Source organism: Uloborus diversus, chromosome 1 (assembly GCF_026930045.1).
Source record: "Uloborus diversus isolate 005 chromosome 1, Udiv.v.3.1, whole genome shotgun sequence".
Classification (NCBI taxonomy): Eukaryota; Metazoa; Arthropoda; class Arachnida; order Araneae; family Uloboridae; genus Uloborus; species Uloborus diversus.
The window spans coordinates 253,878,009-253,891,342 of NC_072731.1; the positions used below are offsets into that span (position 1 = coordinate 253,878,009).

General features: G+C 31.3%; 1 protein-coding gene across 1 annotated transcript in view; it reads right to left on the reverse strand.

Annotated features, from left to right (window-relative positions):
• Nucleotides 1-13,334, reverse strand: part of LOC129220098 (uncharacterized) — a 98,445-nt gene that overhangs the window by 14,868 nt on the left and 70,243 nt on the right. Inside the window, exons 12-14 of the mRNA XM_054854442.1 lie at nucleotides 7,481-7,485; nucleotides 4,887-4,940; nucleotides 3,573-4,022 (exon numbers count right to left, since the gene is read on the reverse strand). Coding sequence (XP_054710417.1) covers nucleotides 3,573-4,022; nucleotides 4,887-4,940; nucleotides 7,481-7,485 — 509 coding nt within the window. The remainder of the gene's footprint in view (nucleotides 1-3,572; nucleotides 4,023-4,886; nucleotides 4,941-7,480; nucleotides 7,486-13,334) is intronic.

The window sequence follows — 13,334 nt, forward strand, 5'->3', positions numbered from 1 at the left end:
GGTGATGAGTGTTTTTCTATTGCTTATCTGTGATCTTTGTTTAGGAATACCTTTTTTTTCAATTTATTGTTCTGCTTACTGTTTAAATTTTCAGCGTGCTACATGTGTTACTTCTGAACTTGTAAATAGATCAGTCTCGTGTCATGTGTTTAGTTTCATTGAATTTGCTTAACTCATGGCTTCAATTCTGCAATAAAAGTTTTTACATTCAAAAATTTGTGTTCTTGCACATTTCTTGCCAAAACTAGTGTCACATTTATTTTCACATATATTTTATAGAGTTGAAAAAGTAGAATTGTTGAAAAAGTAGAAAGATGTTATAATTGTCTTGCCAACAGAATGTAGCATAGGGTCGTCAGCAATTTCTTTTCAAATCTAATATTTCACGAAATATGAAGTGGTGCAAAGTTGAATCACATGATTCAAAGTTACAGTCTAGCATGGAAGTTCCTTAAGCAAATCCTATGTACTCCTTTTTAACAAATATATTACACAAAAACTTTACAAAGGTCTAATTTAAGTGTAATTACTATTTTTAACAAATTGCAAATTTGAAGCGAGTTTTTTTGCAAGTTAATTGCATGTTGTTTTTATTTATACAATCTACTTATTTTTCATAGCAATATTTCATGATTGTGTGTAAAATTATCCCAGTTGAAGAAAAAAAAAGGTTGTGTAAAACAAATTTATTGGTTCTATATTCGAAATTTCTTTTTAAATTATAGAATCAAAAAAAAATGGAAATCGAAATGCAAAAGGAAAAAAAATCTGCTCTACTCATTGATAGTTAAGAAAAAAAGCTGTTATTTTGATAATTTTTTCTCGTTATGTCGGATTTTGCTGTCTTTATTACTTTATTTTGATAATTCGTTATAACTAGCATTTAAAAAAAGAAAGAAGGAAATTTATTATTTTATAGAGACCATGAAGTCTAACAAGCAGCAGAAAAAGAATGAAATCTTGGCGTACCTACTTTTAACTTGGCTACTTGCTTATTTTCTTCCTTGAACGCAATCGAACAATTGCGTTCTATCACCGCCAGGTTTGCTGTTTTGTTTTTCAGCCAACTTCCCCGTAAAAATGAAAGAAATGAACAATGTCAAGAAAGGCAGCTTAATTCATCGTAAAAATATCGCAAAAAAACGAAAACTAGTCAAAATAATAATAATAATAATAATAATAATAATAATAATAATAATAAATTTTAAAAAAATGGTAAGCATCAAAAAATTAAAAATTGGAAAGGAATGTTTTGACGTAAGGAAAATTAATAATTGCCGGTCTGACGTTTTGTCTGCGCCTTTCTCCAAATAACTTTTGAAGGAGTAGTCTCGTTAGATCTAAGCGAGGATATATTAAAAAAGGCTCATGACAATGAACATGCTCAAAAACAAATGTTCAAAATGAAGAATTAAATTTTTTAACATTAATATCTACGGAAGAATTTATTTATTATTTTTGACGACGGAAAATAAAAGGACATTCAGAGTGTGTCATTAGAAAGAGCTGCAGACGATTTTATTTTTAATAAAAATAGTTTATTTAGGTGTACATTTTTTATTTTTAAGTTTTGGCAACGGAAAGAAAAAAATTTCTGAGGTAATGATTTTTCTCACTGAAGAAAGAAAATTTTTTATCAATTTCACTTTTAACTATGTATTTTCCTTTCCTCTTGTGACATTTTCAGTCTACATCCTTTTTTTTTATTATTATTTTTATTGTTTTGCAAACTACTAAAAATTTGTTTAATAGAAAAGCTAATGTACTGGAAGTCTCTGTATGGCTGCTAATACTTTATCAGCATATTTAATAGTTTTTTACATAGTCTGATTCGAATTTGTATGATGAAAGAAAAAAAATTGCAACTCTGTTCTTCAGTTTGCCTCTTGTAAAATTATCTGATTAAATTTTTGACAAGACAAAATAGCTCTAATTAAAGTGTTTCCAAAATAAAATACAGTAATGGTTGAAATTTACTGAAAAATAAACCATAGCAAATTGAATTTGATTCTTCTTGTTCTCTATCACTTTGTTTTTCTTGGCATAAGATAATCATATTTTGTTGTTTGAAATCAATTTTAAATGATAAACATTTATGTTTAACACAATTTTAATTTAATGCTACTTCTTTCTTAAATGTAAACAAAATTATATTAAAATTTATAAATTAAGAGAAAATGAGATGTAATTTTTATTAAAGTTTAAAATGCTCGTTACATCTTAAAAGGCAATAATAATAGAAAAATGTTCTATAAAAAAAATCCCAATATTAAAAAAACAGCATCTTAAAATAAAAAAAAGTTCTAACAGTAAAAGAATTAATAATCACGCTAAAATGATTTTTAAAAGCCGCGCTAAGAAATCTGAATCATATGAATTGAATTTTTAAGGTTTCGCATTAAAAACCACACTACTTTCATTGTCAGCAAATTATTTATGTTATTATTTTTCATTAATCCGTGCGGGTTAAATGTAATAGGGTTTTTTTTATCTGGACTAACTGGACTCAAACGCAATATGGGTACTGAGCATGGCACATTTGTTATTACGCAGACTTAGCTTTAATTACAGCAAAATACGATGCATTGTAACAAAATTACATAGGATTGCCGCTTGCAAATACTTAAACATTTGTAGTGTAGCTGCAGTGGTGTCGAGCTCACACTCCAAATACTCCATATTGCTTGTTAGATTACTTCAACTTATGCAGGAATTATACATTTTATCGAAATACGAGCAAATATTTGGCACATTCATAGTTCCGTTCTTGGTATCATAATTTGTTCATACTTATTTTAGTGAATATAATCAGTATTTACTCTACAAATATTATCCGAATAAATGGGGGCCGGATAAACGAGGTATTCATCAGGTTCATTTTAAACTGACGTATTAACCCTATTCAGTGAAACACGTAGCAACGTTATGGAAAAAGGGTTTTTTACATATGTCTTTTTGTTTTATATTTATTTATTTGCTCAGTATTTTTTTATTTTTTTTATTTATGTATCGTATTTTATATTTTAATTTATTTCAATGATATTGTATTTTATCTTTTAATTTATTTCAATTACATTTTATTCATACATTTATTTTTGAAAAGTTTTTTTGTTCTCAAAGTATCCCTCTAGATGTTAAGGATTAGAAAAATATTCAATGCAGATATTGTTTGCAAATATGTCTTGAAACTCAAATGAAAATACTAATAGCAATTTTCAATAGTTCAACTCTATAAATTAAAAAAAAAAAAACTGAGTGTGAATCAGATTTTGTCAAGAAACTACAGAAACTTTTAAATGCAAAAGATTTTATTGCAGTATTGAAGCAATGAGGTAAGCAAATTCAATGAAACAAAACACATGACACGAGACTGATCTACGAGTATTTACAGGTTTAGAAGTAACACATGTAGCACGCTGAAAATTTAAACAGTAAGCAGAACAATAAATTAAAGAAAAGGCATCCCAAAACAAAGATCACAGATAAGCAATGGAAAAACATTCATCACCAAATAAGCACACTTAAGATTCGTTTAGTTATTTGAGGTAAATGACTTAATAGCCGTATCTTGCGTAACCTAAACCTCCAAGAAGTCCGGTACCGTATCCCAAACCACCATATCCATGGCCACCGTATCCGAATCCGGCATAGCCTTGCCCTTCGTACCCAAGACCCAGGCCGTTGACGCCAACGATTCCTGGTGCACCCAAGACAACAGGTGCACCCACAATTCCGGCGCCCAAGAATCCGCTTTCAGGTCCGGCATATGGAGCAGAAGAAATCATTTTGACTGCAGCAGGATCTTGATTGGCTGTTCCTGGCTCGTTGGTCTTGACTTGAGCCCTGAATCCGGCATGATCGGCAACGTAATCGACGCGCCTGTGTACGCCCCTGGCATCGGTGAATCCGTAGCTGCCCTTCACGCCACTGGCACCATCCCCGACTTCTTCCCTGTATTGTTCTCCATGTTTGTCTTTTATGTTGTATCCAAACTTGTAAGGTTTGGGCGCATGATGCACAGGCTGAAAATATTAATAATGTAATATTACTTTATAGTTGGGGCAAACCTAACCCGGCAGCATTGTAAAGACTACACAAATCCTAATCGTATTATTACGTCTCTGCCAGGTTAAGTTTTCCTCAACAAAAGGTGAATTTTTTTTTAAATAAAAGAAAAGTGCAGAAATTTGAAAGTATGGTACATAACTACAATAACTGCAAGCATTTTATTCAAATGTATGCAAATGTTGAAAGATTGAAATAAGCATTACTTCTAAAATCTCTCTAAGAAGCCTTGCTTTTATTTTTTTAGGAGTTTTTAAATGCACTTTCTATCTAGTAAAGGTCAATTTGCTATTACACTGAGGATTCTCTGCATTAAAATATCAGCACGATAAGAATTTCGAGACAAAATTTTGTGAATAATCATTACCAAGGGAAAAATTGCTTAAACCATTTTTATTACTCCTTTCTGTTTTTCCTTTTGAAGGAAAAATGAAACACAAGAAACTATATCTCAGAAGAAAATAAAAATAAAGTTTAAGCTTCATCGTCACTTATTTGGCATGGAAGATTCGTTTCTTTTAAACTACATAATCATTCTTTTGAAGTTTATGTCTATTTATTTATTAATAATAAAAGAGCAAAAAACTTTTAGAATGGTTTCTGGAAAACGCACAGTATAAAATGAAGCAAACTGTAGCCTTACGCCTAAGCTACAAAGGTGTTTCATTTATTTACGCGAGCTGCAACCTTATGAACTTTTTTGACAAATCCGAGCGGTTGTATTTGCTTTTTCAGAGAAATAAACTATAAAAGGTATTTGCAACTTTTTTCCTCATAAGAATAAAACAATGAAACAAAAAATAAAAACATCTCATACTTACTTCCGGGATCCATGATCCTGCTGCAAAAGACACCATAACTACGACGAAACAAACCTGAAAAAAAAACACAATTTTAGATATCTAGTTGACCTTCTACGAAGCATTTGACAGTGGTAAGACAAAAATCTGTAATTTTTCAAAAAACTGTCACGATGTAAATTGCTTTTTTTTTTTTTTTTGAAGATAGAGGTGAAAAGTAAAATAAAACGATGCCTTACTTTTGTAGTTTTATGAAGTATTAAAGAAGAACCAAAAAAAAAATCTATTATAAATTATTATTATTCCTGAAAATACGATTTGCTTTGCTAATAAAATGTTTTCTTTTCTGATTTCAATACAACAGTACAGCTGTGATTCAGAATTCTGCTGTGAGTTTAGATTTTATATTCTCGGAAATTTGTATCAACATCAACCCGAGAGAAAAGAACTCATTCAAAATGACGAAACCCATGGGGGCATCGAGCCCACCATGTTCGAGTTTTTAGCACGACGCTTTGGCCATCTGAGCCACATAACCTAACTTAGGGACACTATACATTAAAGAAAAACTTAATAGAAAACATAATAGCCTATTTCTTTTTGAAAACCTATACAATGGGAGATTTCTGTTTATTTTTCGTCAGCAGTGGTGAAAAACAAAATCATTAAAATAATACCTTACCAGTGCCGGATTTAGGGGGGAGCAAGTCGGGGAACTTGCCTCGGGCGGAAACTTCTCGGGGTCGGCGAATTCCCCCCGTTTCAGTTTTTTTTTTTAATTTTTTTTAAGGAAATTAGTTACAAAATCATGAATAAAGATGGGTAAGGGCGGCATTTTCAAGTTTTTGCCCTGATTCGGAAAAATCGCATTGTGCCTTATCTATGAATTTTGATGAATTACAGACGAAGTTATGGCGTTGTCACAAAAAAACAACTTTGAGAAACAATATATATATGATTGCTCATTTACACTTTCCAGAAAAACGAGCAGATGTGTGCATCACATGACTTCCTTTTACTCCAATTTAATGTCATTCCCCCATTATTGGCAGTTTTAATATGATTCAATAGTTTACTCTCTAAATATCCCTAACAGTGGCCAAATTAAAACCAGATTTTAAAAAAAAATGAAACAAATCGCCAAACTTGTCGCCAAGCTGGCGAGAAAACTTGGCGATATATCGCCAGTCTTTTGGTCGCCAAGTGTCCGCCAAATTATAACACCACTTGAGATTACATCGAAATTAACAATGATTTACCACCAAAAAGGGGCAAAAGACCCCCTTTGGAGCATCCGAATGCAACCAAAAAGGAAGGTGCACAACTAGACCCCACTAGGAGTCTATGTACCAAATTTCAACTTTCTAGGACATTCCGTTCTTGAGTTATGCAACATACATACGCACATACATACGTACATACAGACGTAACTCGTATACAGAAAACTCGTTGTAATTAACTGGGGGATCATCAAAATGGATATTTCGGGTGTCTGTACGTTCGTCGGGTTGAAAAAAAAACCACAACATTCATTTGAGGGTGAGCAAAATGGAAATTAAGGCCGATTTTTGCGTGAAAATTTTTTCGCGAATACGATACTTCTTTTTTTGTAAAAGGAAGTAAAAATTATGAAAGAGTAGAAGCTAAAATAGTTTTTAAAAAATGCCAGGACAAATATTAAATTCTTTTAATTTTGTTAGCATGTTTTTCTCTATCTATAGCTAATAACTATAGTAACTGTCCCATTTTAAAAAATCTAAAGCATTAGAAAACATTTTGCTGGTTATAGTTACCTGAGATAACATGACTGTTTGATTGAGTGAAAACGACTCGAGTGATATCAGAAAGGTATTGCTACGCTCTTTTATATGACTTAGAAAAAAAATTTTAGTGAATTAGATAATTCTTTGGAATTTAATAATGTTTTACGGTTTAGTAGTTCGGCGTTTGATGATGAGGTAACACTGTAATCGAAACGGGTTAATCTTTTAATAATACCTGATTCCAAATGGTCGATATACATTCCAGAAAGAGAAACCTGTCCCGTTGCCATTCAAAAAAAAAAGAAATCAAGTTCAAGTATTTTCACACGGTAACCTATTTTTAAAATGCAACTCGTATTAGTGCAGACCCTCTTTTACGTGGTACTGAATTCATAAAATTACTTTTTTTCTGTGTTTCTCTAAATATTTGTTTTCTAAATATTAAAAATACGGTAAAATCCCGATTATCGGTGGTAAGTTTATCCACGGTTTGGATTATCCGCGGGTCTTTTCATAATTTCTTTAAAAAAAATATGGGCCATTAAATGTTTTTTAAACTTAGCACTGTGCTATTGTTCATTTTTAGCTTTTACAAATGCTTATTTTTTACATTGAATGTTAGCAGAAGCAATGTAGCAATGGTTTTAGCTATAATTTAAATGTATGTGTATGAATGTTCTTTATATTTCTTAGTTAATTTATACAGTGGTATCATTGTTTACCTATTCTTCGGATTATCCGCAGTTTTCGCTTATCCGCGGTTACAGTGCCACCCTATTCCGCGGATAATCGGGAGTTTTCTGTATATATTTTACCAAGATAACTATAACCGTAACGTGATTAACGTCTTACATCAGCTAAAAAAAATCAAATTCTCAAATTATTTATCAAAACAAAACAGGGTCTGTTCAAGTATGTAGGGTCTGGTGGTTCGAAAGTTAAATCCAGGTTTTTCATTATAGGTAGAAAATAAATGCAAGAATTTGAGCGAGAAAAAACATCACATGTTTTGTTGTTATTTTACATTGCATTAATAAAGAACACTTTGCATTGGCATTGAATTTTAGTTAGAAAAAAAATGATTTACAGAGGATGGCCAAATTATTACACTCAAACAAACTTTTCCGTATTTTTATTGTTTTTTGTTGTTGTTACATAGTTTTATTATTTGAATACATTTTACAGTTTATTTAAAATATGAATTAAACATATTAATCGTAAAGTACCTTCTGATCGTTACTATAAATAGAAAAAAAATTAATATTTAACATTTAGTAACTCCGCATTTTGCTGCTATCACGACTTAGATGTAGCGTAGCATGCTATGGCTATTTGAGTTATCTAGTATTACATATAAAATCGTTATTATTTTTATTTTTTATTTTTTTTTTCAAAATTCACACTCACAAGAAGCTTGTAACTTTAAATTTCAACTGACACTGACATTGACGTCTATCACATTTAAAATATTTTTTAAAAAAGTAAAATGTTGCCAGAATAAACTTTAAACTTGTAAATAAACTGTATAATGTGTTCAAATAATAAAGCTATGTAACAAAAATAAAAAACAATAAAAATACAGAAAAGTTTTCTTGAGTACAATAATTTGGCCACCCTCTGTAAATAATATTATAACATTTTCTTTTTCATACCTTGTGCTGATGAATTGGGGTGGAGTAAGGTGGTCATAGTTAAAAGAAATAGACATAAAACATCATAAACAACCATACTTTGTGATGCTCAACACACCTAGTTCTTTTAAAGAAACTGACTTTAGTTAAATAACTAAATTTGTGATAGTTAATTATAATCGAAAGTTTGTTCACCAAGAGTTTTAATCATATTTGACTTCTTGATTTCAACAATATGATCAGGGAAAGTGTGAACATTTCTAATGTTTTATTTCTTTACGAATACATTAAATATAGCATTTGAATAGTGTCTAAATTACCTAAATTATATATAAAATTATTACACCTAAAGATAGTTTGAAAAATGTTACTTTCTTTAAAATAAAAAAAAGACGAAATACTTCTAGTTCAAAGTTCTACTTTTCACTGGTATTTAACAAAAGTGTTTTTGGAGCATTAATTATTTTACTAGAATAATTTGTAAGCTGAAGTTACAGAAAAAAAGACTAAAAATTTGTTAAACGTTATAGGACTACAATCTTGCACTAATTCAATCTTTATATGTATTGTAATTACAATCTGATGGAAATTCTATTAGCAAAAATTCCAAGAGGGGTTAAAAAAGGAACTCAATTTTTTAGATTTTTCATTTGCAAATAAAATGGCATTTTTCACCAAATTAAGTATTTCCAGTGTTAAAATTTTGAATTAAACCTGCTTATTAAAATTTAAAATAATAATTGTATCCCCATTCCTCCATTAATTTCAGCAATATGGTCTTTTATTTGATGCATGACCACTTTACCCCACCAGACTCTATATACCCTGAACTCTTTACACTTACTAAAAATTTTACTATAAATTATTCATTGAATTTAATTTCTGTCAAAATATTTTTGCCCGTTTATGACATCTAGTTTCGTCCTTGTTATGTACTGATCTGTCTGGAATAGTCAATAACCAAGCTTGAAGCAGATCTGCAGTGTACACTCATTGAAACTCACTACCAAATGGCACGACCTTGAGGGTCACGGATTTTGACAAATTTCTAAATATAGGTCAATTCCCACAAAGTATGAGCCCAGGCAAAGCGGTCTGACTGCATAGGGGGCAATGGGGGTTCAAAGTTGATAAGTTGGACCCAGAAATGCAATGGAGTTTCCTTTAAAATTCACATTTTTATCCCTTTTTCTGCTACTGTACTGCAGTATGCGCCGTTTGCGTGCTTACCTTTGAGTTACTTACGTTGAATAATATTTTTAATACGCGGTTCACAAATTAAAATTGGCTACTGTTTTCAATTTTGATAATTTCTATTCTATTTTGAATGCCCAAATAGCATAGTTACAGGATATTTATCGTTTGCAAATGAAAACTAATTATTTTCGTTTTATTTAATCGGCAGCCAAAAAAAGGTATTTATCGTTTGCTAATAAAAACATTTACTTTGTCTGGATATTTATCGTCTGCTATCAAAGATAATCCACATTGATAAGAAAAAAGTGGGAGAGGAGAAAAAGCTCTGATTTACTGCACATGGCACACAAAAAAGCAAAAATACGAGATCGTTTCGACTTTTCAAATAACTTAGGTAATGCTCGTAAATAAATACGTAATACTCAATTTACAAACAAAAGATGCCAAAGGAGTTGGGATCGAACATAGTGTCGAAGTCTGGAATTCCAATGGAAACGCCATTGCATTTCTGGGGCCAAACTAGCAACATTGGACACTCGTTGCAGCCTATGCAGTCACATCGCTTTACCTGGGTTCATTTTTAGTGGGAATGGACCTATAGCTAGTATTTTGTCCAAATCCGAGACCCTCAAGGTCGTGCCGTTTGGTCGTCAGATTACCGACAAAGTAGTCTGTAAAATAAATTTACCGCACGTGCCTTGACGTGTTGTACTTCCGTTTTATTTCGGACATTTGCTAAGGGATTTCCATTTCTCTATTTAAGTAGATTTATGGAAGCGCTTTCTCGCCAAGTTATTACTTTCAAAACTTCAAGTTTCAAAATTGAATCGTTTCTTTCAGAAACCCGTCAAGTGCACTTTTTTAAATTTTTAGAAAACTAAAAAAAACTGCCTAACTTTAAAACACGTGAAGGTTTTGGTGTGGAAAAAATGTAAAATGTTTCTTATTGATTTCAAAAACAAAAAAAAGGCTTAGAGTTACTTCTAAACTTTTTTTTTTTTTTGCAAAATTTTTTTACATTTTTGTACTTGACGGGTTTCTGCAATAAAATAAAACTTTTTACTTGAAAAAGTAGCTTTTGACTTTAATATTGATTTTGAAAAGCTGTTGCAGGTTGTAAATAAAAAAGCACATTATCTTTATGTTTAAATTTATTAAACATCGAAGAAAAAGTTGAAATATCAGTTAAATGAGAAATTCAAAATAAAGAAATAATCGAAGACAAACGAGACAACATAAAACATATCGTCTATGAAAAATAGGCCAAGCATAATGTTTAAGTTTTTATTCTATTCATCTTCATACACTACGTCGATGTTGCATGCGGCTTGGGTCGTACGCCACTGGAGGATTTCATCAAAAAATATTCATCAATTTCAAAGTGATGAAACTCTTTGCAAGTCGATATTTAAAAGGAATCCTATTTTCCTTCTTAATGCCCCTCCCAGAAGTTCAGCGTTGTAAAAACAACCGAATATTCATAAATTAGGAGAAGAAAACGTTATGAAACACATGTGTTTCGGGATTAGGAAAATCAACTTTCAAAGAGGGATAGTAATAAATAAGGATGTATTTACAAGGATGTATACATTAATTCTTTTCAAAATTTAATACGTCCAAAAACATCAGTTAATCAAATTATAATAGTTGAATTGATTTGAACCAATTGAAATTTTTGGAATTAATAAGAAATTTTGAAATGCTTTTTTAAAACTTCCATTTAGAATAAAACTGCATTCAAATATGCCTAAGCAAAGAACTGATGTGCAACTGACCTCGCTTAAAATTACATTAATACAGGACTGACGCGTTTTTTCTTTAGTTTAAGCACAATTTCTAAGTATCTTCTGAAAACTTTTTTCAGCTTCTAATGACAGGTAAAAAATTGCGATATGTACAGACTGAGTGCTCACGTTACTGCTTCATATTTTAGTATCACTGTCGTAACACTCACTTTCTACTGTTAATTTATTACGTTAATAGGAAAAATGACTTTTCACTTTTTAAGGATCGTTTATCGCGTAAAATTCTTGGAAGTGAATCGATTAGGCAATGAAATCATTTAAAGAAGAAGTCAGACAAAAGTGACCTTATAAGCGATTAATGTATTATGACCTGACCATATATCCGATAATACATAACATAGAATTCCTATTCAGCAAGCCGGGACTTTAGAAAAGTGACCTTATATGCGGGGTGACCTTCTAAGCGGGTGACCATATATCGAGGTCTGACTGTATATTTGTCTCCTGTTTTCATGTTATGCTGCAATAAATCTTTTAAAAGTATTTTGCCTTAAATCTCTTATTATTTCTCGCACTATGGATTTGCGGTCCGGCTGAAGAAAAACACGATATTCTTCAACATAAACTCAACAAGTGCCGGGCCGAGAATCTAGTATTGCATACACTGTTAAAACTACAGGTTGCATTCGGCACCTTTCAGGGGTGAAACGCTTGTTCACCAGCGGCACCCAATACGGAGCCGAAATTTCACCTCTAACTAGGGTGAAAAACAGGCACCTTTCAAAAAGTAGGCAGCCGGGGTGAAAAGAATGAACCTACGGAGAGAGAAATGGCACCCTTACTGTAGATCCTCCCCCCTCCCCCGTATTGTGTGCGTTTTTGAATACAGTTGTGTATTTTTCTTTTTTTAATAGTTTTGTTTTGATTCATGATAGTCTACGTTTTGCACACTTTTCACATTGCATGAATTCAGTACTGGAAATGATTAAAACTTGTAATTACAGCATTTGACCATATTTCAGAGTTTTCAACATAGTTAAGAAGTGCTCATTGCTTTAATTCATCTGATCGTTCTCTACATCAGTGTTTCTCAACCTCTTTTGACCTACGGGTCGGTAAAAACAAATGAAAAACATTGCGAACCTGTGAAATTTTTATCCTTTTCTTAAAAATAAATAAAATAAATAATAATAATTATAATAACTCTCGGGGCGGTAAAAAACTTGTGAAAAAATTCTGCGTACTGATGAGTTTTTTTTTTTTTTTTTTTTTTTTTTTTTGTTTTACAAAGTAATATTAAAGATGAATAAAACAATAAATATCTACAGACTTTATTTGGTATCAAAGAGTTGTCACAAATATATTTAAAGTTAAAGACGAGTAATTATTTGAATAATCATAGTTAAGTTAATGATCATTTGTGAGAAATAACCGCACCGAAAGTAAAGTGTAGATGTACTTATGAATTATTTACATGAACAGCCAAAAATATTCTGGGATATTAAAGTAACGATAAAACAAAATCGTTTCTCAAACGTTCAACATTTCAATCAAAATAACAATAAAATAAAATGCGCATAAAATTTTTCGACAGTTAAAAATTTAAAGAAACTCCTAACACTATCGAATAACCGCTAACAGGAAATGATTCAAACACTTGAACGAAAAAGCAAAAGAAAAAGATAGACGGAGAGAGATTTCTTTTTTATTTTTTGCGCTCGCTACACGAAACACAAGAATCATTTTTATTTCGGTTCTCACTTGTTGGTTATTGAAAATATCATTGCGGTTACTATTTCGGTGATTAAATGTTGCTTATCGAGTACTCAAGAAAATACTGATAGATACATTTAGTAGCGTTTTGTGTGAATGATGGAATTTTCACGATAGTAACGGTAACCTGAAAATAAACAACTAACGGTACTACGGTATCGTAACGGACTAACGGTAACTGAAAAGCATTAAACGTACTTTTAACTATGTTTGAAAGCCCTAAAAGCTACAAAGTGATCAAAAGCTGTACTTACTTGTTATTTTAAAGAATTATCCTACAAAAGTTGAGATTTAATCCAATAGTGTACTTCATTCAATGTGAAAGACGTAGAAGCCACGCGTAGTGCAACCTATCATTCG